The sequence below is a fragment of the Pempheris klunzingeri genome, chromosome 18, assembly GCF_042242105.1.
Source record: "Pempheris klunzingeri isolate RE-2024b chromosome 18, fPemKlu1.hap1, whole genome shotgun sequence".
Lineage (NCBI taxonomy): Eukaryota > Metazoa > Chordata > Actinopteri > Acropomatiformes > Pempheridae > Pempheris > Pempheris klunzingeri.
The window spans coordinates 21,258,558-21,284,980 of NC_092029.1; the positions used below are offsets into that span (position 1 = coordinate 21,258,558).

A 26,423-nucleotide genomic window follows, 5' to 3' on the forward strand; every position below is an offset into this window, starting at 1 on the left:
GCTAATACGTGGCTGTTGGTATGACATTGTAGCGATGAAACTGTGTCAACCTTTTTCACAAGCTGTTACGGGGAACATGTATCAGCCAGATGACCAGGCGTGGCTGTGACTCAGGAGGTGGAGCGTCGTGTCCCCTGATCGCACGGTTGGCGGTCTGATCTCCACCTCCTCCCGTACACGTGCCAAAGTGTCCCTGGGCAAGGCCTATTGCTCCCAATGGTTGGCCCGCGCAGTAGCTTGGTGGGTGAGTGAGTAGCAGTGTCCTTGTAAGGTGCTTTGGATGAAAGCATTACATAAATGTAGCCGTTTATGGCCAGATGTGGTTGACCCACATGAAATACTATTTCTTAATCCCTGTTGGGGTAGTACAGTCAGTGACTGACTTCTAGAGCAAAACCATTCCAATTTGCACAAACCCTGAAAATGTAACAGGGATGGGGAACCAGCCAGGTGTGATTTTGGAGATTATGTTCAGTTGTTAGCTCACACACAACATTATCTACAGTAAAATGAAACAGAGCACTGGTATTAACTTTATTAACTCAACTTTCTGTATCCACACAGGAAAAGTGGGATTGGTCGTTTCCTTGTTGTTTGACAGTAACTAACATGTCTCAGATAAGCCTCTCCACCATTCTTCACTGACTCACTGAGTTGTAAAGCTGAGTCAAGGCTGCAGGCAGTGTCTTATCACATCCACCTGCACAGCACTGGATAATGGAGATGTGATGTGAGGTCAAAAGGTGAACTCAGGCGGTATTACCAGAGAACCTGTTTCATGCTGTGAGGTAACATCCTCAAGGGTGTTACACATTTAGTGCAGGGGATCCAGGGCGTGGAACCTATTTCAACACATTCATCAGGAAATACAGTGAGACGGCTGAAGTATTCAGTGAAACAGAGATACTCAGTGTTGTTTAATGCAGGTGTTATAAAGCCTCTTGGCTCTTTTAAATACAGCATTCCTAAGAAGAAAGTGAAATAAGTAATAGACATCATCTTGTTATAAGTAATGTTAAGGTTGTTCCTATCTTGGAAAATAAACCGTTCAATTAGAAGTGGGATCTGACACCCTGTGCTACAGCCTGGATTGTATTCTTAGAAGCTGGAGGCAAGGCCCTGAGGATACTCCCAGTGAGCCTAACCTGTAAGGGGTTTTAAAGTCAACACTAACTCCAGTGCACAAGACTCTAGAAATGAATTATCCCGATTTCCTTGCTGAACAGTCTGAGATACCATGTGTGCTTTCGATGTTTGCTAGCTTCACACCTAAGGAATAAGCAAGTGTATCCCACCTGGCAGGGAAAGGAGAAGTGTGCTTGTGAAGAGGTGTGAAGATGTAATGTCACCATGGACACACAGGGGCCAGGGTGGTAGCTGTGAGGCGCAAGCATGAGCGCCATTGTTGCACTTTTATCGGGGAGTCACTGTCACAGCGCTGCCCACGGCCTGCGTTCGGTCCACCGCGGGGAAACGTTAGGTTGGCTGTGCTTGCTCAGGTCCAAAGTAAACTTTGTTCAGACATTTGCAGTGCTGCTTGTCTCTGGTGGTTTTTTAAGCATAGGTTTATGGTGCTGGCATTGCAGCTCACACTGAGAACCAGTCACCAGTGTGTCCGCAGACCGCAGTGTTCCAAAGTCTGAGAGAGGCATGATGGGACTTCGCAAACCGCGGTGATGGAATTGCAGAGGCCTTTGCTGACACCGCTGGCACACTCTAACCAGCAGAAGAGGAATGCAGCGGCCCTGAACGAGCGAGCCCACAGTGGCCCATCGTGTGTTGTTTGTGTGTGGGTTAGGTTGGATTTTGTGCTGCATCCCCCACTGTTGGCTCTATGAGCAGCTCCTACAGCATGTTGACTTGACACCACAGCTCTCTGATTGGCTGATTGGTTTATCCTCTTCAATCAATGATTTTAGGATTACATGGAGGAGGTATCCAATAAAGGGGAAGTTTTTTCCATTTCCAACCAGCTTTGTATCATAACAGTTTTGGTAATATATGCAAATGAAGAGTGTTGAACTTTCCTCCATGTCACCTACACTCAGCTCCCGGCAAAGCATCATGCAGCAGACTCTTGCCGACTTATAGATTGTACCTCCACATTACTTGTATGGTTGCCCGAAGGAAACCATTTGAATGGTTTAATGAGTTTAACTTATATGAGCAGAGAGTCAAGCACCACCAGGCGAGGATAGCGGCACAGTGCATTCTGGTTGTTGTAGGCTTACTCTTTTAGCAAATGAGAATACCACAGCACTATTCTCTGTTTTCTCTGGCCTGGTAGCATCTATTTCAAAACACGTTGTGCCTCTTTACTGCACAGACAGCCCAGTTTTATGAAAAAGCCATCTTTCCAGTAGGGAAATCCTTCTTTCACTGAAAAAAAAAGTGAAATTTGATGTCATGTCTGAATGAAGAAGAAGCAAAAAGGTACAGCACATATCCATCTTTAGCTGTCATGTTCTGGAGTCGTCTCTTTCACTTCTGCCTAGTGGATTAGTAAATATACTCTTTTATTATTTGAATTATGCTAAATTCATATGAGGAAAATTAGCTCACAGACTGAAAGATAAAATGTTATGAACTGTTTTGAGCATCTGTGCGGCTCAATTACTTTTAGAAATGTGTGCCTGAAAGCTCCAGTTAATCCATGACCAACTCAAATGCAAATGAGGCTGAAGTGGGTTTGATGTTGGCACCGCGTGGACCTGTTTGATCTGTGCGGGCCGCTCACCGAACAAACTTATTAATGAATACCATCCACAGATGTGTGTTTACATCTCAATCGTGCCTCTTTCCACTGTTTTTAATAGAATCGTTTCCTTTTAGCTCTCATTTCCTCCACTGCTTTAAACAGTCTTTATCTTCGTGATCAGTGTTTGTCTGCTGAGTCTGCTCTGCCCTCCAGTCTCACATTTCACTTATTAACTGGTTTTCATGCACAAATGTGATTCACAAGGGCAAATGCCCGTCTTCCAAATGGAGCCACTGCCAAGAGATGCAGCCGAGCCGGAGTGCAGTTTGAATCCCGAGCATCTGTCTTTGCATCAAGGATGAAATTCATGCAGGGCAGTGATCCAGGCCCTGGGGGAGCGGCTACAACAGAGCACTCCTGCTGGGAACGGATGGTCCTCTACTGCCAAAGGCTATCTCTGATGGCAGGGATTCCTCCCTGGCAGTCAACCCGTGCTGGCTTTTTCGTGCCCTCGGCTGTCCTTGTCTTCCTCCCAAAACACCTCCTACTTTAACAATCTAAACCCAAAGGGCCAAAGCAAGAGTCAGAATTTGATGGTTGATGTTAAGGCCATCTGGTAATGCTAGTCCCATGTTCTCTTTTTGTCTCTACAGGAAAGATGAGAAGGAGTATGCACTGAAACAAATAGAAGGCACTGGAATATCGATGTCTGCCTGCAGAGAAATCGCTGTAAGTTACAGCTTTTCATTAGTGTGTTTCTTTTTGTTTGATCTTAAAGTAGCAGTTCAACATTTTGCTAAATATGCTACTTTGCTTTCTCCCTGAGTCCAGAGCTGGAGTCAACTTGTGCTTGACCTCACGTAGCATAAAGGCCGGAAATGGGGAAGCAGCTGGCCTGGTTCTGTCTAAAGTTAATCTATGCTCATCAATACACAAGCAAACATGTTAAAATGACAATTTGTGGTTTAGTTGTTGTTTGTCGATTTACTTCCAGCACACAACCATCTGAAACCACAAATGATTGTTTTCACATCTCTGTTTGTGTACATGTTAGACTAACTGCATCCATTGTAAAAATGGCACTTTTACAGTGGTTTGTTGGTGTCTTTTTGACCTTTGGACAGAGCCAGGCTAACTGTCCCCCCTGCATCCACTCATTATACAAAGCGAGGCTATCAGCGCCCTGACTCAAGCTCTGTGCTCAACACACAGACAGGAGAATGGAATCAAATCCAAATAAGTGTAAAAGAAATCAAAAATGACTTATGATGATAGTTTGTAAATTGACTACTTGCTGAAATTTTAAATGTTATTCAATGAAAATTCACACATTTACCCTTTAAACCATTTTCACTGTTGTTTTGATTTGATTTGTAAAGTCTTAGTCTCCCTAGTGTTTTAAATGGGCTTCCTTGCACTATTATATCGGAGTGGGACTACTGGACCCTTGTGTCTGTGTTTAATTGCTCACTACTATATTATGGAGTCTTGAAAGCTTTACTCTCCACTGGCTGTCTGCCCACAGTCGTGTAGATAAGAGGCTCTTGAATTCAGCATTAAGCCTGTGAATAAACACAGAGACAGTTTTAACTTTTGCACTTAATTATCCTCTAAATAAACCACTTTAAACTCTAAGGGTCTGTGTGTGGTGTGTGGATGCTGCCTTTAGAAATAAGCACATGATGATGAGGAACTCTCTCACATTTGAATAAACAAATAGTCAAATAAAGTATGTTTGTCAGGCCCCAAGGATGCAAACAATGCAGTCTGAGTAACACTCAGAACTTTGTTAATGTACAGAAAACCCCACAGGGCACCACTGAGGGTCCTGTCACGCTATGCTTGTGTCAGACTGTATGATATAATAGCCCCCCCTCTGATAAAGTAAGGTTTTCAAAGTCTGATGCTGTGGTCCCCTTCAGATTATGAAATATGTATGTTCCTATGGACCACAACTTTTTTGTAGTCTGTATTTGTTTACATTTTGGAGAATCTAACAGTAAGTCAAATGAGTTATTAGCATTAGGTGTTTACAGCGCATCCATGGATGTACAGGCTGGATTACTGTAACACTGAAGAAAAACGTAAAAACATGAAGATTCTCAGGCAGCTCTGGAGTTATAAGGAGCGCTTATCTGTCATGGGCTAGGGCTGAGGAGTATGACTGAGATCTCTTGTCCTCATATAGGGTATTTCACATCCAGATACATTCAGTGAATTCTGTGCATGGTTCTTGCGTAGGTGGAACAAGGTTAGAAGAGTTTGAGTCTGTTATGGGGACTGCAGCCTAATTTTAAAAGTATGATTGTCTGGTCTGTGTCAGACTTTTCATTCCCAAACATCCATGTGACGTAAGGAGCCCCTCTTTTAGGTCCACACTCATCGTTTTGTCTCAGCTGGGTGGAGTGGCTTATTCACTGAGTCGCGTCCACTCTCCTCCATATTCAATTGTGTATCTGTCCAAATAGCAAAAATATTACTGTAAGAGTGTCATTTGAGACACAACGGAATAAATTATAGAGGATAATATGATGTTTGAATGGTCACACGCTATATATATTGTCATTTTGCACAGTCCTACCACAGACAAAGCAGGTAAAGATACTCCCGCGAGTAAAATGTTTGGTGCAAATTGTGGCAATCTGGTGCTCGGGGTTTTAAAAGTACCTTAACTGCCATGAAGTGTATGTCACCGCTGCTGCTGCAGCTGTGATATCTGGTGAAATCAGACAAACAAACTACAATAACCTAATGACAGACTAAGTTTTATCCATCTGTGCTGCAGACTGAGGGAACAGAATGAAAAGGATTTGCCCCAGCAGAATTGTGGCTCTACAAAGAAGCATTTGCTTTTTGATGTTGGCCGACCTGGCACCGAAGCCTGGTGTGGTTGTTGTTTTAGATGCTTCCGGTGTTTTAGAAGCATTTTGTAATGGCCAAGTCAAAGTCATGTCGTCATGCCGTGTACATTCAAAGAGGAATGAAAAGAGTATATAAGGTAAACAGAATCATTCATTCCAGTCATTCAGTGGTCAGTGTTAGATTTAGTTGACTCTCTTATGGTTTGCAGCCAGCGTTAAAGTCTGGGCCTATATTATAGTGGTGGGGGTGGTGCAGCCTGAGGGTGAGTTAGTGTGCCACTCAGCCAGTCCTCTGCAGATGCAGATAGAGAAAGAATGTGGCCTCTCTGACAGGCTGATGGGTGGTTATGTAAGGTTCTCTGGTTTCCAGTATAACTTGTTCACCTGGAGGGAGACTATAGTCCATACGGTGCAAACATTGTCACTGACACTATGCAAACACTCCCAGTAACACTGGGCAAACAGGCTGTAGTCTAAGTTATTGGAATATTTTCCCGACTCCAAGCTGTGCATTAACCCTGTGCACTTCACAGTTTACGCTGCATTTTCACTGTTCCTCTTTTTGTCAGTAATAAGCCTCAGTTTATGAAAAACTGTACCAAACCCTACTGGGTTGCCTTTGGAATGACTGGCAGTAATGGAAAGGATCCACAATGTGCAGTGCATGAGCCAAAGGTATGCAGAGAGCCTAATGCGGTCCTTCACATTCCTGAAGCACCAGCATTACAACCAGCCAGTAGAGAAGGGGACAAAGGTCAGAGACAGAAGTCAGCTGCTCAGCTACAACTAGCTGATCTCACATCAGCCAACACGAGGCAGGCGTAGCTGTCACCTCTCAGCATTAAAGGTTCGCTAGTACAAGTGTTGTTGCACAACAATCTTCTGACCAGATACCAGGCTGAAGGTCAGCGCCCGGCTACTCTGAGAGACAGGCGGACTTCACAAGGCTTTTTTTGACCACTTCCAAAGTACTTGAATTTATTTTTAGTGCTGGTGATAGGCCTGGGTACACTTAACAGAAAACAGTGTGCTTATTAAACAGAAAATGAGGCAATAAAAGATAACATCGTAAAACAAACCATAGTGCAACCAGACAGCGTTTAGAAAGTTTAGTTGTGAGCTATTTCAGTCATGTGAGTGTTAGCCTGCCTGTGTAATGGCCGATGGCAGCCCGACACAGACAGAGAATGCTCTGCCTCTTTACAGCCTTTGGTGGGTGTGATTTTAATACTAACTCAACGTTTCCTGCCGCTGCTGCAATAAACTAATAATAAACTAATAAACCATAATCAAGGTCAGGGTGGGCCTTCTACACAGTTCATGTTTAGAGCTGTCACTGCAGGAAGGGCACAGGTGTAATTAGTAATGGAACACTAGACCATACTGTGAGAACAACTATTGGTTTAAAGGTGTTTTAACTGTTTGTTCGTGTCCTCTAGAACATTACATAGATGCATTTTCTGAGCATCATCATCACTAGAGCATGTAACAGACGTCATGTAGGGGCACTTGCTTAAACTACTGATAGCGTTCTACTTGGGAGGACATCCTTCTACATCTGAATGTCTTCCTCTGGCTTCCTGTCAGTCGAATCTTAAACACTAAACTTTGTTTGAAATTTCTGCCATTTTCACTTTTGTTCCACTTGTGTTTTTTTTAATGTGCAATTGTGTCAACACCAAGATGGTCATTACTATACTGTATACATCCATGTCCTCCCCACCTCTTGTATAGAATGGAACCTGTACATAGTCATTCTGTAGTTATTCCAGCATCATTACACTACTGTCTTCTTCACATTCTTTGTCATAGTTTTGTACATCTATACTTATATATCTATACTTATATATATAATATAGTATATAGTATATATATATTTATATATTTACATTGTACATAGACCTTAAATGTTAACTCTTTGGCTTAAGTTAAATGTGTGTTTGCTTTGTTCAGCTCTGTTGTTCTTGTTTATGTGTAAGTACACAAGAACAGAGTCAAATTCCTTGTATGTGTTCACATACTTGGCCAGTAAGAGCTGATTCTGATTCTGATTCAATTCAATTCAATTCAATTTTATTTGTATAGCCCAATATCACAACAGAGTGTCTCATAGTGCTTTACAAAGTTCACTGAAATAAACAAGTGTAAGCGAACAAACAACACTGATGCTGATTAAATATGCGAAAAGGGATTGTTATGAGGCCTCATGATCACATAACCAGTGCATCTTGTGGGGTTTTTTTTTACCTTTCTCATTTCCCCTGTTGAAATGTGGTTTGTAATGTGTTTCATGATGACCCTGAAACACAGCTGAGGCTGAAACACGTTGGTCCTACAGTAAAACTGTTTATATTGCAAGGTCTGGAGTTTTGACCTCTTTAGACTTGTCTGCCCCAAGAAACAGGTGGATGAAGCACACGATTGTAAGATGAATGGAGAAGAGAGCTAACGCAAAGCTAGACTTTCTGAGGGGATATAATGTCACCTAACCAAGCACATGGTTTCTGAATGAAATGTTCTCACAAATCTGTCTCAAACTTCACAATCATTTGATCATTTGATGTTGTTTTGATTCAGCAGACCGATAAATCTGCTGCTCTAACAGTCACCTAACAGTCATCTGCATGCCTGCCTTGGCTTTGTTTTATGTAACTTTACTTCCCCGCATTCATAGCAGCCTCCTGCTGGTTTTGTCGCTCACTCAGCGATGGCGAGGTTTGAGATGTGAAAAAATGACTGCAGTGCTCCAGCCTCCCGACCGGACCTCCTGGTATGCTGCTGCTGTGTTTGCATACAGTTTGCATGCATGCGGAACCGCTCCGGGGCTCGTTTCCTTACCGTCAGAGGAGCAGAATGAAAAACAGCTTCCGGTCAGAGAAAAGCCAAGATAAATAATGTAATAAAGGAAACATGAGGTCTTCATTTGGCTTCTTAGTAATTCTTCTTTAGTGTTGTTTTATTTTGAACAAGTTGAGTGGTCACATTATTGATTTTACGACATGAGCTGTAATGCAAGCACAGGCTTTATTGTCTGTCGTTTGAATATTATAATGTGAGGGAAGCATTTTTCAATCAAGGAAAGTTACAGTGACAAGTTATCACACCAAAACCTGTGTTTCTTTTTGGCCAGATTGCTCCGCGTTGGCATCCTCGCTGCATCAGCAGAGTGGCCTGATTTAAGAGAGTGAGGGGGCTGTGTTTTCATGCCTCTGCGTTTGTGACAGCTGTGGCTGGAGCCATTATGTTTTTGAGTTGTTTGTCTGTATGTCCGTCCTGTTCACCTGGAGGGAATTGTATTCCATCTGGCACGAATGTCCTCTTGGGTTCAAGGATGAACTGATTAGATCTCGGTGGTCATGGTGCCCTCACAAAACGCACATCTGGCCATAACTCAAGTAGGATTCAGGAATTCATAAGCTAATCATGACAGCATTTCACAAAAATGTCTAATAGGATAAAATGATTAGGTGATGGCATTTTATTTCCAAAAGGTCAACTTCACTGTGACATCATAATGTTCTGCAAAAACACTTTTCTGTTCGTTATGAAGCGGGATCACTTAGGAACAAAAGGGAAGATTATGACCATATTTCTGATTTGGTTGGATACTGAATTGGTGACACTAATCTTGGGTGTGGACATACCTCACACCTTACTCAGTAGAAGTTTCATCGGCCTTTCGTTTGTGCTTGAGATACAGTTGCTGCCTTTCTAATTGACTTCCTGTGTGCCTGTGTTCATGGGGCACCTTATTTCCTAGGATTGTTTGGCCTGTTTCTCTCTCTGACAGTCTTTCAACATCTGCAGCTCAGCAGGTGTCAAGTTTCGTTCATGCTTGCCAATCTTCACCTCTGATTCTGATCACAGCTCCTCTATCTAACAGGGTGGGGGGGGTGAGTCACAGCCTCCGAGACTCATGCTGGTGTTGCTGCACCGTCTAATTGGACGCTTAGTCATTAGCTGACAGATGATGAGTCAGACTTCTGGCTGAAGAATCTCAAATGTATTTTGAGTAACTAGAGGTGTTGTCAGTTTGATTCTCCCAAGGAGCAGGATGGCAGCGCTGCAGAGCACTTATCTGATGTTGTGTCATACAAGCAGTGAAGCTCGGTGGTTAAAGCGAGACCGCTGATTTGCTTTGTCTTTTAAGCTTTGAAAGAACAACCATCCCTTTCTAAAGCCTCTGATGATGGCAAAATAGTTTGTTTGGTGTTTCTGATGTCCGTTCTGCTTTGAAGCTGAAAATAAGATCCTGAATAATCTAATCAGACCATGACAGTGGCTCATGGGGGGAGCAGACAGAAGCATTCCTGGGGCATTTTGGCTTTTGCTTTTTTGAAACAGGAAATGCAAGCAAATAACTATTATACACCGATATCTATTACTGCCCAGCACAGAGGACAGAACATCCCAGTGTCTTGTTTCAGCTTTTTAGAAATGTGGATTCAAGAAACCTTCCATGAGAAAAGAATTTGTCTGGCTATGGCTGGTGTAGCACTGATCTGAAAAGGGACCGCTCAGTGCACTGTAAATACTGTGACTGAGTCTTGTTGTTCTGCATTCTGTCTTCGCTGTGTCTTATTCAATTCAAAGGCAAACCAGACATGCAAACGTGCTCAAAGTGTTGGTCAGTCAGCATTGGTTGCCGCCGAGTCCTCACTGGGGGTTCAGTCAGGAAACAATGTGGCAATAAAAAGGTGGGCATGCTGTTTCAGTCAGCCACTTTAAAGACTGTCACTCAGGCTCAGGGTATCGGGCGATACTAAGTACTGATCCAATATCAATCCCAGGCTACCACTGCCTTCATATTAAAAGTCATTCATGGAACACATACAGGAAGTGGCACGCTATCAGCAGGATTAAACTCACCAGCCTACTGCTGTAACTGGATGCAACAGAAGAGAAAACAAACTGTATTTAATGTGAATCACGAATGTTTAATTGATCAGGTAACTAATCAATACCAATACTGATCCAAAGGATCACATCAGTGTGTCTTATTAATAGATGTATGAGGTTGAAGGCTTAATAAGTGCTTAAAAATTGTGCAGCAGTTTATGATGCTAAGATGAAGAGCTCCCTGGAGTTTGGTAAACTGAGAAAGAGCCCATTGCGTTAGTCTGCCCTCGTAGTGTTAAAAGCCAGACTGATATACACCAAAGTCACTGCATGTGTAGGTCTGTGTTTTATTTATTTCCAACTGCTTCAGACAATACAACTCTTTTTTTTCTAAGATGAGCAGCAAAGTGGCAGCAGAAGCTTAGTTTAGAGAGGACTGTTTTTGGTGACAGAGACAAAACAAGTGCTCTTCTTCACTCTCTGTCAATTATGGTTTAAGAACACGTTAGGAATGTGGGTGTATTCTTAGACCTCACAGTAAATACCTCCAAAGCTGTGTGCAGGACCTTACAGCTCCATGTACCTGGATTCTTCACCTCCATTGCAAATTATATGTTTTGGCAAAATGTACAAACCTTCAGCTGAGTTCAATGAACAACTCAAACAAGAACAACTGAAAGAGCTCAACACAACTAATATCACAGGTGGTTTCTCCAAATTCAACACAATATTCCACTTTTAATGACTACTGCAGTCTCAAAATTATTCACCCCCCCTGAACAGAATCCTTCATAACAGCACTCATTTGCAAATCTGGTTTTGTCTCAAGTACATCTGATGCATCAAACGAAGAGCCTCATTAGTATCATCAGTAACACATCAAATACCTGGACTGGCTAGAGGTTTGTTCACAGTGACGTTTGGGTGCATGTTAGAAATATGGGTAAGTCAAGAGAATTGTCCAAAAATATAATTTGTACATGTTTCCATTACACCTAATTTGCAGTGGGGGTTGAATTTTAGGTGCAAATGGAGTTGATGCAGGCGAATGCAGGTGGGAGTGTGTCCTTCCCACCATTATTTCCCAGCATAGAAAGCCTCCTGTTGAACATAACAGCTACCAGAAATTTGTTTTGCTTAGAAAATCTTCTAGACTTGCCCGGCAGAACAAAGGAGTCTTTGTGCCTCTCAAACCACCACCTCGCGTCATTTAGCTAACTGTGCAGTTCAGCAAGTGGCATGCCACATGCAGTCGAGTTGAGGCGGGAAGGGTGGAGAGACGTTGGTTTGGCTGCAGTGTGTTTCTGGTTTTGCAGCATAAAATGGCCAGGGTCTTTTATGATTTTTCCATGTCCGTGTTGATGCCCCTTTAGGATTGGAGTAACAGAAGGCATGAGAAGTAAAAGCAAACCAATCCAAGTCACCTCCATGAAGACAAGGTTTGTTGTTCAGGTTGACTTAGTAAGACATCAAAGAGCTTATCATCCAGGCAAGCATTCTTCTTTAATTACATGAAGTTCACTTTGAAACAGGTTGAGCGAGAGCAGCATTATATGAACTGCAAAAATGAGTAAGTGATGACATGACAGCTGTTTGAAGCTACACGGGTTTTCATTTATCCGTGTAATCGTTTGAATACAGATCCCAAATGTGTAAATGTGTTTGTTTGTCACATTTAAATGCCGCCTCTGCATCTGAGACTAGTCGATTTAAAAAAACAGGCATAAATTCAGCTTTTAGAAATCATTATCTCAGGTAGAAGTGAATGATTGAGCTTAATACACCAGGAAAAAAAAAAAAATGCTTGTTCATCATCACACCACCCTGCTTCTTCTGGACTGTCCAGGCAGTCCCAGCCCTGCTGCACTTCTCTCGCTCAGCTCAACAGGGGCAGCAGGTTGCATAACAGGGCCCACTGAGGTTTCACAGCCTTTAAGCTCCTGTGACAGAAGCAGCCTGTTTAGATAATGCTTGGGCAACTTGGGTAAATCCTCTGCTAACTGGTAGTAGGAGGTGAGCTGACCTGTGGAGTTCATCAGGGTGGGGCTTAGAGATGGTGGGAGTCCATGTAGGGTCAAACAGGAACTAGAACAGGAATAACAGGAACTTGTTGTTTCTCTACACAGGAATAAAAGAGAATATACAGCATTTTCTGAAACAGTAGTAAGGAAGCATTGACTAATTATGGAAAGAATAATAACACATTTGTGCCACATTTCATTTGGCACTCATGGCATTGTCAGAGCAAAGAAAACCCAGTAATTATTGATTATACAATCAGTTACCACTTTATTATATTCCCCTACCTACAAACTAACATGGTATGATCTAACAGCCCTGCCCTCGTGGAGGTTATATTGTTCAGATTCAACACCTCTCAACAATTTCACCCGGAGCATTTATTGCAGGACTGTTGTATTAGTGTGCAGTAGCGGATGTCATGTAGCCTCTCGCATTGCAGGTCTTGGCAGTCTCTTGAAAGTCTCCTTGTGTTGTTGGGAAAGTTCACAACATTGTCCAGATGAGTTTGCTTAATCTTGGGGCTTTGTTTTAAACCTGTCTGACATGTCATTCACCTCTTTAGCAGTGCAGGTGGGTTCCTAGATCTCCGCAGTCACCCATAGTGGATTAAGTGTTATTATGAGGTGGAATTATTTTTGAATTACTGAATGTCATTATTTCAACTGATGCTGCTGAAAGACGAAAATATGAACCACTTCTCCAGTGGTTTTATTATTATGGTGGAAGTCCGTTCACCCACCTGCTCCTGTTTCACATCAGTTTATTCCATCAAATGTGACCTTTGTCAACTAAACATGGTTCATGAATTTCAGTATTCCCATGAAATGAGTCTTGTTTTCCCCAACAGTCACAATCGCTTTTGTTTAGTTGAATGTCTCGACCTCCTAAATATTCCCTTGTCCCTCTCTGCCATAGCAGCACATGTGGGCAGATACAGTATGAACTCTAGATCGCCTAGCTGAGGGAGTTTTTTTTTTGTCCATTGCCTCCAAGGTAGAAATATAAAACACAGTCCTGCCCTGAGATGAGGCCTCAGCTGTTCTTTGCCCAGCCTCCATAATGCAGCCTGTGTTGTTACCAGCCATTCATCCCCACCATGCTCATCCCTGTGCAAACAAGAACATATTTTAGTTGTATTTGTACAGGGTGTAGGTGAAAAAGCTCGAACACATGGTTGCTAGGAATCAAATGAGTGCTGGTGTCTCACCAAAGAATGGTGTTTTTTCTTCCATTGTTTGATAGAAACTCATCTAATAGAATACCTGGTCAATCACAGAGAGCATATATGTACTAGTAGATCTGCATTGTATTGTTGCATTAATTCTGCTGGATCCTGTACTAAAACTATCACTCCCTAAGCTGCAGCTTGCAATCCATCAGAGACACAGCCTGGTCAGTGTATCCATCTGTGAATAACATCAAATGGCTGCTGCTGCTGCTGCTGCTGCTGCTGCTGTACTGCTGTCACCTTGTGCATTCTAGAGAAATAAGGTTTGGCATGGATGTTCCGCCACAGACAGATGCAGCGTTTGTCTGTAACTAGCCGCAGACAGAGCCCTGCTCAGTGCAGCCTGCAGTGGGTTTATCGACCTGCTGCTTATCAGCCGCATGAGAGAAGCCATTAATCAGTCCTCAGGAGCAGGATGATCCAGGGCAGCGGCGTTCTTCTTGTGGGCTGCTCTTTCATGCAAGGCCTCATCGTTTTATGTGATGTGAAGATTCAAGACGATGATTCTGAACCCAAAGATCTATAAAGTGTTGCTTCTCAGAGCTGGGACCATCTTTGAATCTATGTTAATTGTGGAATCAGATGTTTTTTAATAATTGTAAATATAGGGCAGTTCATCAGTGAGGTGCTAAGCTCATTTTAAACGTATGTGTCCTCTCAACCAGTGGTAAAACAATGAGTTTTAAAGGTTTTATTTTGTTTTAGTATCTTGGTCCTCAACAAAATGCGTGGTGTGTGTGTTGTGTTAAAAAAACATTTGATGACCAAAGAAAGAAAGTCAAAGAAGAAGCTGTGTGGCCTCTGCCTTCAGTTCTCTAAAACCAAAGATACCATCAGATGCTTCCAGTTAACCCTCAGGCTTGACTGAAAACCAGTTTTGCTAGGTGATCCCAGGCGCAGGCAAAAATGTCTGATTGCAGAAACAAGTGTTTCGTGATGTACAGTGACCTGAAAACACACTTGGGTCTTGAGGAGCCTCTTCAAAGGTGGACTGGCAGCCCCGGCCAGACTCTGTCTTAGCTGTGCATGTTTGGAGCCGGTCCAGTGAGTGCTTCTCTCCAAGGCCTTTACAACAACATGACCTATTTTAGTCAGATGGGAGACAAACAGCCTGTTCTTTTAGTCCTGCCATGTTCATATTCCACTTCTCTCTCATTTAACTACCAATTAAAACATTCTATGCTGTATGGTGTTCTTGAGCCCCCTTTTAATTCAGAATGTCTCTTTTATTGGTGGTCAGCATCTTTTCGCAGCAGTAAACAGTTCACTATGATGATGACATGAAGCGGTGTGCCTTCCATCCCTGCACATGTTGAAGAATGGCCTAAATGGCCTTTGCCTAATAGTGCATAAAAGCAAGTCACAAGGCTTTCTGCACATGGAAAAGTTTCCCACAGGGCGCCCGACTTTCTGTGGCAAAGGCTGGATTACAGATGTGTGATTATGGCCTACAGTAACGTTTCCCAGGACTTGGTTTTATTGTTTTATGTTATTATACCAGTAGCTTGCAAACATTCAAAATTAACATTGTAAGTCCTTTAAAAATGGATTTATTGTGAGGTGGTATCATAATGACCATTTTTCAACTTTCTCTGTGGGACCATTGGGCTGCAGGCTGCATCACTTGAAGCTACACTATGCAACAGTTTTACCTTAAAAGAACAGCTTCAAAATCATTTGGATGGTATGCTAACATACTATCCGGAACGATTTAAAAAGCACTATGTCACACACCACCAACTGTGGGTCTGGCATCTAACTGCTGGGGGTGCAGATGTTTTCAGTTGCTCTCCTGTCTGGTCTTTTGTCGCGGTCTGGTGCCCTTTGAATATTTTTGCTGTCGTTAGAATAATGCAGTACCCGTCGTCGCTCAGATATCAACAGAATTAAATGTGCTAGCGTCCTGTAATGGCCATAGGCAGAGCAGAGGCTGCTGTTGCTGGTGCTCATTAAAAGTTACATGGTCATGCCTTAAAGGTACCCCTGTGGTGTTTTCATGTAAGTAAACATTTACTTGAAGACACTACAGATGCCAAATAGCATTGTTTGTATTCTTGAGGCCTAATGAACCTTTTCAGTGCATTTATTTCCTCAAATATTTACATAACTGCCATTGCTTGTTAGCCTGCATTCTTTTTATGCTAGTTTACTTGCTAACAGTCTTATTCTTCCCTCCCTTTACTGGCACATTGCTGAGATTCTTGGGTTGCTCATAGAAAACACGTCTCTGGTCACAACAATTTGTCATGCTGTGATGGCCGATTCTTGCCTTTTCCAAAATGTTTTTTTTGGCTGAGCTGTGTGGTCGGGAAGGACATTAAGCATTTCACTTGGCAGGAGGTGGCTGTGGTGAAGAATGTGTAGTAGATCTATTATTAAGATAATGGTTGATGATTAGTTTGTGAAAAAGTGAAAGAGTAAGGACGGCAAAATGAAACTGCAGGAGAGCTGAACGGAGAAAAATCATTTCCAAGTTGATTTTGATATCTATAGAAGTGCACTTTACTGTTACAACAAAAACACGACAGACCTACATTTCTCAATCATCATTAATAATCGGAATAATTCTGCAATTCTCTTCTCAATTGACAAATTGACAAACCTCCCTAAATCAACCCATAATGAATTTCTCTCCACAACCAAATGTGATGCATTTGTCATAAAGAAACAATATATCTTCCATTCATATGCCGATGACACACAGCTGTACGTTTCACTTTCCTCTGAACTCAGTCCTGTTAACAAATTAGTAAACCATATAAATGCTATTAATTACTGGATGTCCAGAAACTTTCTACAACTGAATACATACAACACTGACATACTTGTAGTTAGTCCTGAAAGAAAGACAGAAAACCTACTCACACTTGGCATCGCTACCTCTGAAATACAGTGAGCAAGTCAGAAACCTTGGAATTATTCTGGATACTGATTTCAGTTTTGAAAATCACATCACCAATCTCACCAGAACAGCATTTATCACTTTGAAAAGATAGCAAAACTCTTATCTGACTCTCAGAGCCTGGTTCACGCTTTCATCTCAAGCAGGTTAGACTAGTCTAATACTCTATTTGTAGAATTATCCAAACAATCATTTAGAAGCCTCCAGCTCATTCAGAGTCACATGTCACCCTCATTAAGTAAAAACTTCCCTGTTCCCACAGGCTTATGGCTGATTACTGTGTGTGTGTGTGTGTGTGTGCTTGTATGGTTGCACTTTGTTGATAGTAATGAATGTGTGTGTGCAGGATTCTTGTTTTGTGTTTCTGTAGTCTACTCGCACATGTTACTCATGTTTCTGCTAAAATGTTCACATTTTTTGCCTTTATACAAAGCATCTTTAATTTACCTTTTAATGAATGGTGCTATATAAATAAAATTGCCATTTTAGACAGTTGGACAAAACAAGAGATTTTATTGACAAAGCTATTAATCAAGCAAATAAAAGGCAAAATAATCACTGGTGAAAAAATCCTTAGTTTCGGCACTAGTTAATGGCAATAACAGAATGTGTCCAATGTAAATGTAGATTTTAAAAAAGAGACCACTTTTATGAAACTGTATGTCAGCTAATTTTTAAGTTGGTATAATTTTATGTCATAGCAGTGATATATTTGGATCAAAACAAGAGCAATCATTAGAAATGAGACCATGATACTAATCTAGTATGTTCATGATGCCATGTCGGAGACTGGGTTTGTGTGAAAGTGGATTAAGCGCAACATGGAGTCAGTGATCATATGATGTCTCAGTGGGTCAGTTTCATCCAGCATACGGCCCTCAGGGTTGAAAGTGGTGCCATAGAGCCGGGGGTGTAGAAGTCCTAAGCCCAGGGCTCATTACCACAATGCCTCATTATAGCCCACGGATTAAGGTTGTGATTAAACACAAACCTCATTTCCCAACCCAAAGACCAAATCAAACAGCTTTCATACAATTCCTGCACAATTCTGTAGTTTGTCCCTCCCTTTGTCACTTTCCATACGGCTATCCTCAACTGCCTTGTGGCTCCAACGAAATTAGAAATAGTATTTTCTTTCTGCAGAGTTGACCCAGTTATCGCAATTGATCTCCTGTATGTTTGTTTAGTTGATTCTGCTAATCTATGTTAGATCACGAGAACGCATTGGCTCTGGGTAGTGGTGGTCAGATTAGTTTTTTGAAACTAACTTTCCACATTAAGGATGAGCTTCCAGAAAAAAAACAGCAAAGGTTTAGGATGGCAGAGTCAGTATTTCCTCTTTTACAAAGCATCAACTTAGATGAAGCATCAACTAATAGGGTCATACAAGGCTAGTGATCAAATCCAGTAATGCAAAGTGGGTTCTTGTGTCCTTGGAGGCATCTCAGTAAAATCCCCACAGTGTGACAGCAGGAAAGCTTTTTTGTGGTTTCAGATGTGCAGTTATGCTTGACTGTGTGATCAAGCAGGACATTTTCTTTTGGACAAATGTTTCTTTCTGCAGCTCAAGTACAAGTACAATCCAAAGTGACAAGTTAACTTGAGGGATTTGTCCCTGTCTGATGTGTTTCCTTTGTGTAGGATGATACCTCAACCATTTGTTTTCATGTCAGATGTGTCATGACGAAAACATAAGGAACAAGCTCTAAAGATCTCCGTATGCTTTAAACAAAGTGCTTGTTGGAGTGTGAAAACCCCTCCTTCCCTGCCTTTCCATCATGGGAATCAGGGAGGGGGCGGGTCGCATTGCAGAAAATCACTCCCACTTTACGCAGCTATAGGCGAGATGTGCAGAGGTGAGAAAGAAAGCAAGGTTTGAACTTCCTCTCTTAAGCCCTGCCAAGTTTTTATAGTTCATCCCATCTTGCTTTTTATTCCACTGGCTTTGAGTGCAGCCCTATGAAACACTTGCCTGTAAACGTGGTCTGATTACATGTTGTACGAACTAGTTTGAAGCAACCTTTCACCTTAGTTTTCTTTGTAGGGACCATGGTTACTTTATTGTTGCCCCAATTATCCAAACCCAAATCTTAACACAAATCCTAGTTATTTGCCCAGATCTACCTGTTTGTATTAGCCATGCAGTTTCATGCCTCATGGGGTTGGCAATGTCAGCCTGTTGGTCTGTCAGTCAATCTGCCACTCTGGTCCAGACTGATATAAGCCAACAAGTATTAGATGCATTGCCATGACATTTAGTACATACATTCAGGGTCCACAGACAGTGTCTTTAGGGATCCGCCTGTTTTCCTCTAGTGCAACCATGACATTTTTAATTGTTATTCAAATATCTGCACAACTATTAGCTAGATTGCTGTGAAATAGTTACTGACTTTCATTGTCCCCAGAGGATGATAACACATTACTCTATTGCCAAAATACCTGCAACATGCATGTCAACATGCTAACACGCTTAACTAAGTTTGTGAACATAGTAAACATTATACCTGCCGAACTTCTGTGTGCCATATGTCTGTGTGCACTCAAACAGATACTCAAAGCTGCTTTACATAACACATAAGGTGCTCAATACCGGTACAGGCCAGTCTGTGAATGTGTAAGAGAGCAGCTCTACCTTGAAACTCAGGATTTGTATCAATGGATTCTCTGAAATTGGAGCCTTTCCCTGTGAGTTGCTGACCTGGTTTCAAGATCCCAAAGTATTAACATAGCTTTAGTTACTCTTTTGGTGTGACTTGGATTGAACAAGACCTAAATACCCATCGATCTGCAGGTTCGCTTTGGTATTTGATTGCTAAAACTGCTTATGGTAGACTTGGGTTCTTATGGGTTTTCCGCTTGCATTTGTGTATCTGTTATTCAGTCCTACATCTGTGTTACTGTTTTTCTTCAATGCTATCCTTTTTGACTCGATTCAGCCACCATATGCATATGCAAAATAAAAAAGGTGGGGCTTAAAATTAAGTGCATACAATCACATGTTAGTCATAACACAGTGCAGACAAAAGTCAAAATCTAAATATATATTGCCAATATAAAACTGAAACATTACTGCACTGCAAACATGTCCCAAAGTACTAGACTCTAATACTGTGGGATATGTTTGCAGTGCAGTAATGTTTATATGTATATATATGATACTGGGTCTGATTGACAGGCTCTTTTCATTGTCTGACTGCTCAGCTGTTCCTTAGATGATATCTGGCCATGAATGGCGTCAAACTACCAGCAGTACAGTAGTAAAATTCTGTATCACATTGTGCGTGGATTCAGCTGCCTGTCCTGTTTCCTTAAACAAACTAGCTGCAGTTTGTCTATTCTGATGCTTAAAAACCAAGATGGCGAGGGCCATGAAAACAATATGCCGACGCCTGTACAGCGGGACTCAAGGCCTCAAAGTGGCGGTCCACAAACCAAGCCCTGAGTCCAGATAAAAATTCATACTTGAAATGTAAATATGAAGATGGAATGATGCAGGCGGCACACAAACAGAGGCAGCACTACGGAAACGAGTCAAGCTGGGGCTTCCCCTATACCTGATATTGCACGCCGATTGAATCTGACAGCGGGGGGAACACCCTGCAGAAACTCGGCGACTCAACTCGAGGCCTCTGTTGGTGAGGGACACCCGCTGCATCATCCCACCTAAGGGAGCCGGGTCGACTCCAATTCAGTGGGTTTGATCTTTTCAAGGTCTATTTACAATCTTCCGTATGACAACTGGTGACATCATCTGTGAGGTCACTAATCCAACATGGTGGCCAACTGTCATCAGAATCAGAATTCCTTTAATAATCCCCAGGGGGAAATTGCTTTTTGTTACACACAGCTCCAAAAGAATAAGAATAAACTTCAAAGACAAAAAAAAAAATCACCTGTGAAGTAGCATAAGAGGCTAAAGCCTTAACACAACAAAAGACTAGGGCTGTACTGGAAATGGCCTACTAGACTGGCAGTTTGTATTGAATAGGACAAAATGTAGTTTGTCTTATACAGTTTGCAAACAAAAGCAAAATCTGCAGCATGCATGGGACCAGTCTACTTCACCTACTGTGTCCCACAATGCAAGGCGCTTACCGTTGTATGAACAGAGATGTTTCAGAAAGCCATGTAAAGTTTGACTTATTTCTCCTGAGCAGTCCACCTAAAGCGGTTAGCGAGGGAATTTCAGGCAAGAAATATGCTACCCAGCTGCTGGACATTCACTTCTGTTAGATTTACAAGGACAATTTAAGTGCTTGTTCCCACTTTGGTCGACCTGCTTTCTTGGCCGCTAGCCTGTTAGCTTACCAGTGGAATTTCCCATAGAGCAGACCTGGGCATTTTACGGCCCGCGGGCCACATACGGCCCTTTGGGCATCCCTGTGAACAAGTATTTATGCTGTGCATGCAATACAACTGTGTTGCTTTTATTTTGAAAAGCCTGGCATTATTATTATTTACGTAAGGACGCACGTAGCTGCGTCTGTCTGCACGGCGAAATGAAAGAGACAACAACAGGGAGTGATTCCTTAACGGAGGTAAATGGAGTTTGGACAAGTTGGGAAAATGGGACAAACATTCAGACATTCAGTCAAGTTCAATGCACTTGTTGAAGCCCAAGACAGACTGGATTGTTCTCATTGAACAAGTAAACTGAACTGAAAACATCAAAAGCGCTTATTGTTATTTGTATGAAGTTGATCAGTTGCTTCTCTTTAACATACTGCAAAACACCTTTTCAGTATTTGTGAAGATTAACAAGTTACAAATAGAATGAAACAGTGATGTAATGATTGTTTTTGTTTTAAACTGTTTATTACTTTTATAGGATTGTTTTCCTCTTCGACCTACTCCACAATTCATGAATTTACATAAATATTTACAGAATGTTCTTATACTTCTGATTACCAGTAGCAGCTAATCAAAATATATAACTGACTGCCTTTTACAATGGGAGAAAATTAATACTGAGCAGAATTAAGTTCAAGTTATCGTTGGTTCGGCCCTCTAACACAGTTCAGATTTTTCATGTGGCCCCATGTTGAAATGAATTGCCCAGCCCTGTACTAGAGGGACACACAAGCCCAGTATGAGAGCATCTGCTCTGTCTTTCTCTATATCTTACTGTAGGTGAAGTACAGTAGGAGTCACGACAGCCTGTACAATTGAATAATTCATTCAGTGGGTGGGAGTCACTGTAGATTGTTTCAGTTCTGTCTCCCTCCCTCATGAAACACCCTGCAGACATGGATGTCTGTCTAAAGGGCATGATTGATTGTGGATACTCTGTGATGGGTCAGCAAATGGCACACTGCAGTTGGGAGTGGGTGAAGCCAATGCACCAGATACTGCTTGAATGATGCAGCACAGTGTGTAGCATTAGCCAGGATGAAAGTCCTCCATTATGCAGCTCTCTCGCTGCTAACTTCCATTAGCCCTTCAGCTGCTTTTACAGCCAGGGGCTCACTGATAAATAAAAACAGAAATTTCCACACTGTTCCATTGAAGCTGGAACAATAGATTAAACTCATTTTAAATTGGGACACCTCATTGCTGCCTTTCTGTGACAATGGATAGTTTGCTGTTCCCATTAGAATCATAGTGTATGCTCTTTTCTTATAGTGTTAATTGATCCTAAATAGTGATACATATAAAGATATTACTTTACAAAGGCACAGGTCCATAGAAGGAAGTTAGTTATTGCAATTTGGCCCACTGATTTAGCTGGCTTATCAAAATGGTTAGCAGTTGCAGCTGCAGCAGTGGCTGTGACACACAGCACACAAAGGTTATTAAGGTGTTTTAAAAACCTAAATGCCTGATTGTTGCAATTTGCATAAAAGCTTGCTCTCCTTTTCAGAATCATAACTCTGTTGAATCTGAACCTACAGACATAATACACATATTTTTTTCGGATTCAGGGGGACTCACACTTTTAGGGTATATCACAATATCTGATGTCCAGTGCAAATGAACATCCATAAACCCACTAAGAAATCATATAAAAAGACACAGTCCTCGTAACTTGTAACTTGTAATCATCACGTTTTTTCCTTAATCCAGAGATAGTAGTCTGTACATCCATGGGTACACTGCAAACAGGAACTGCAATTAAGTTAATTTGGCACATGAAAACAAATATAAGCTAAAGAAAAATGGACTGAGCAGCCTACAGCGGAACACACTGAACGTTATACCTCTTGTTTGCAGCCTCAAAGCATCATGGGAACTGTAGTTTTTAAACGGTCCCCACTTTCAGAAAAGGTTACCAAAGGGTGTGCTCCAATTATCGGGGTATCACACTGCTACTCCAGGTTGCTGGAAAAGAGGCCACCCGATTGTCGAACCTCAGATTCAAGAGGAACAATGCAGATTCTGATGCCTGGTAGTGGAACAGTGGACCAGCTCTTTACCCTTGCAGGGCTGTTAGAGGGATCATGGAGCTCGCCCATCCAGTCTACATCTGCTTTATGGACTTACTTAGAAGGCCTATAACCGTGTCCCTCAGCAAATCTTGTGGGGTACTGCGGTTCATTGCTATGAGCCATCCGGTCCTTGTATAACCAAAGTGAGAGCTGTGTCCGTATTCTTGGCACAAAGTCAAGCACGTTCTCAGTGAGTGTTGGACTCCGCCAAGGCTGTCACTTGTCATCGATCCTGTTTGTGATATTCATGGACAAGATCTGAAGGCGCAGCTGAAGTGAGGAGAGGGTTTGGAGACCTCAGAATTGCATCTCTGCTTTTTGCAGACGATGTGGTTCTGTTGGCTTCCTCAGACCATGACCTTCAGCATGCGGTTTGCGGCTGAGTGTGAAGTGGTTGGGATGAGAGTCAGCACCTCTTAGTCCGAGAAGCAAGTTGCTGCAGATTGGTGTGTCAGCAGTAATATGTATACATTCCAACCGTCACCTATGGTCATGAGCTCTGGGTAATGACTAAAAGAGCGAGATCGCTGATACAAGTGGCCAAAATGAGTTTCCTCCGTAGGGTGTCTGGGCTCAGCCTTAGAGATAGGGTAAGGAGCTCGGACATCCGGGAGGGGCTCGGAGTAGAGCCAAGGAGCCGGTTGAGGTGGTTTGGGCATCTGGGCAGGATGCCTCCTGGTGCCTCCCTTTGGAGGTTTACCAGGCACGTGGCACTGGGAGGGGCAGACCCAGAACTCGCTGGAGGGATTATATATCTCATCTGGCCTGGAAACACCTCGGGGTCCCTTAGGAGGAGCTGGAAAGTGTTGCTTGGGAGGAGGACATCTGGAGTGCCCTGCTTGACCTGTTGCCACTGTGACCCAACCCTGGATAAGCGGAAGATAATGGATGGATGGATGGATGCACATGGCTACTGACTCATATCCACACTGTGTTGAATGGGAAATGGTCTCTGTATGGTGTGTTTCTAGTCTTTTCAACCAAAGCGCTGTAATACTCACAAAAATCACTGAAAGCAGGGGCTACTGTGCAAGGTGCCAATCATTCACACACACATCACACACATATACACACTCACAGTTTCGGGGTTCAAGGATACTTTGACATGTACTATCGTGGAATGGAGGAATGGAGGAATCATGGATCTTCAAAGTTCCAATTAGCCCCATCACTGAGCCACAGCTGCCCACCAGAATTCAAAATTATTTCTGAGAAACTTGGTTGTCTTTTACCTGATCTCTCTTCTAAAATGAATATTTTTCACATAGAGGGCATATGCTAACAAACATTACATACAATATTAACATTACTTTCTTAAATGACGGTAATAATGGCATATTAGATTGGACATTGATCAGTTGTCAGGATGTCTCATTTTCTCTCTGTTTTTGACTTGCTGTGTGTATCCATGCTCTAAATTCATGTTCATTCTCAATACTGTACGGGGTGTTGCATAAGAGCCTTCCAAATGGCACACAGGCCTATTTCATTACTCCTCTCATTATTCCTTGTTGTGTTTTGGCTGCTACACAGGCTTATTTTCAAAAGAATGTACTTGATTAATCAGCATACGTGAGTCTGTGCTTGAAGACACCCTTTATGCTCGTGTGCCATTTTATTTTTCCTCATTTTGTTCCTCTATTTTTTTCTTATTATTTTTTGCACATCATGTAAAGAAATGTTGTTGTATTAGAAATCCTCAGGGTACATTTGCCCGTTAATTTGACATTACTACAATTGATGCTTATTTATGCATCACCACACTGGAGGAATTTGCACTTTGTCCCTTCTTACCACTCTTCAGAATGATAAAACAGTAAAAAATGTTCATCTGTTTACTTTGTGCTCCTGGCAGTCTGGGTTGTTATTACATCAGTATCACATGCGCACAGATTTCAAGAAAACATGTTTGCTGTGCTGAAACACCAAACTGGTATTAAATTACAATGTGATCACGTCTTGTCTTGTTTCAAAATGACCTCTTACCATATTCTTCACACCTTTCTGTTGTGTCTTCCAGCTGCTACGAGAACTGAAACACCCAAATGTGATCGCGCTGCAGAAAGTGTTCCTGTCCCACAGTGACAGAAAAGTTTGGCTCCTCTTTGACTATGCTGAACATGACCTTTGGGTGAGTCTCTCTGTGCTATCGCTACACGTGTGTACATGATGTAACCTGATATTTTCAAAATACACTTTTACTGTCACAGAAAACCTATTCCTCTTTCACTATAACTGGCAGAACGCACAACACGGAAAATGTTTCCTGGTGTTCAGATGAATTATTTTCCAATGTAATAGGATATCCACAAAGATAAATGTGTTTTTGCTTTCTCATTTATCCCTGAATGAATTGTGTATTGCCTTCTTCCATGCTGTCTCTCCTTGAAATATCTTCTTTACACAACACCATGTTGGCCTGACAACACGAGCCAGCACCCAAATATCTGCCAATAATCTGTCAATCTTAAATTTGACAATTTTACCAAACAGACCAGTAGCCAGCTGGGAATTGGAAATGCTATTCTCTTCTACCTGGCCACCTGCCAAAGTGTCGGGTAAATTACACACATTCATCTGCCTGCTGGTGTTGGTTTCCCACCCTGTTATGCTGTAAACTCCAAAAACCTCCTCAGTACCTCTAGTTGCCAATAGGGTTACATAATGAGATTATAATATACAAAAATGACAGCACTTGTTGTGGAGAAAATGTGGAGAAGCAGCTTACTTGTGAATGGTGTAGCTACACTGTCAGAGCTGAGATGACAAACACAACTGAGGTGAAACCTTTCTCTGCCTCTCAGCACATCATCAAGTTCCACCGTGCCTCTAAGGCCAACAAGAAGCCCATGCAGCTGCCCCGAGGGATGGTGAAGTCTCTCCTGTATCAGATTCTGGATGGGATCCATTACCTCCATGCCAACTGGGTACTCCACAGGGATCTGGTGAGCAGCTATATTAGCTCCAGTGCTCCAGTTTCCCTTTACAGACACACACCAGCTCCAGCACACATTATGTCTCTGAGCCGTTTCCAAAAGCAACCACGTTAACGTCACAGAAACCGTTACCCAGGAGAAGTAGGAGGTTTCTTGTCTTCATGTGCAGTGTCCAGGCAAGTGGAGCTAAGTGGAGCCTCTGAGATAGAAATGACGGATAAAAAAAGTGCTGTCTTATAAGGTAGAATTGTCTAGATGTGTGTAAAGATGTACATTTCTTTCTAAATTCAATTTATATTAAAGCTGCAAGGCAAGATTTTTCTACATGAAGTCTGAGTGTCAGTTGTTAATTGAGTATGCAATATGTCTAATCGTGCAAATTAAAGACCTCCCCTCAGAAACCAACAGTCAGATTAAATACTGTGACAGTATAGAGCCTGCAGCCATGTTTTTCTACTCTGTGGTTTAGCCATTTCCCAGATTGTCCGCTGGCTTTAGCAGAGGTCAGT

The 26,423-nt window shown here is 42.1% G+C and overlaps 1 protein-coding gene across 1 annotated transcript in view; it reads left to right on the top strand.

The window, feature by feature from the left end:
* The window catches only part of cdk19 (cyclin dependent kinase 19), a 47,842-nt gene that overhangs the window by 1,275 nt on the left and 20,144 nt on the right, over positions 1 to 26,423 (top strand). The window contains exons 2-4 of the mRNA XM_070849334.1: positions 3,352 to 3,427; positions 24,999 to 25,109; positions 25,783 to 25,923. Coding sequence (XP_070705435.1) covers positions 3,352 to 3,427; positions 24,999 to 25,109; positions 25,783 to 25,923 — 328 coding nt within the window. The remainder of the gene's footprint in view (positions 1 to 3,351; positions 3,428 to 24,998; positions 25,110 to 25,782; positions 25,924 to 26,423) is intronic.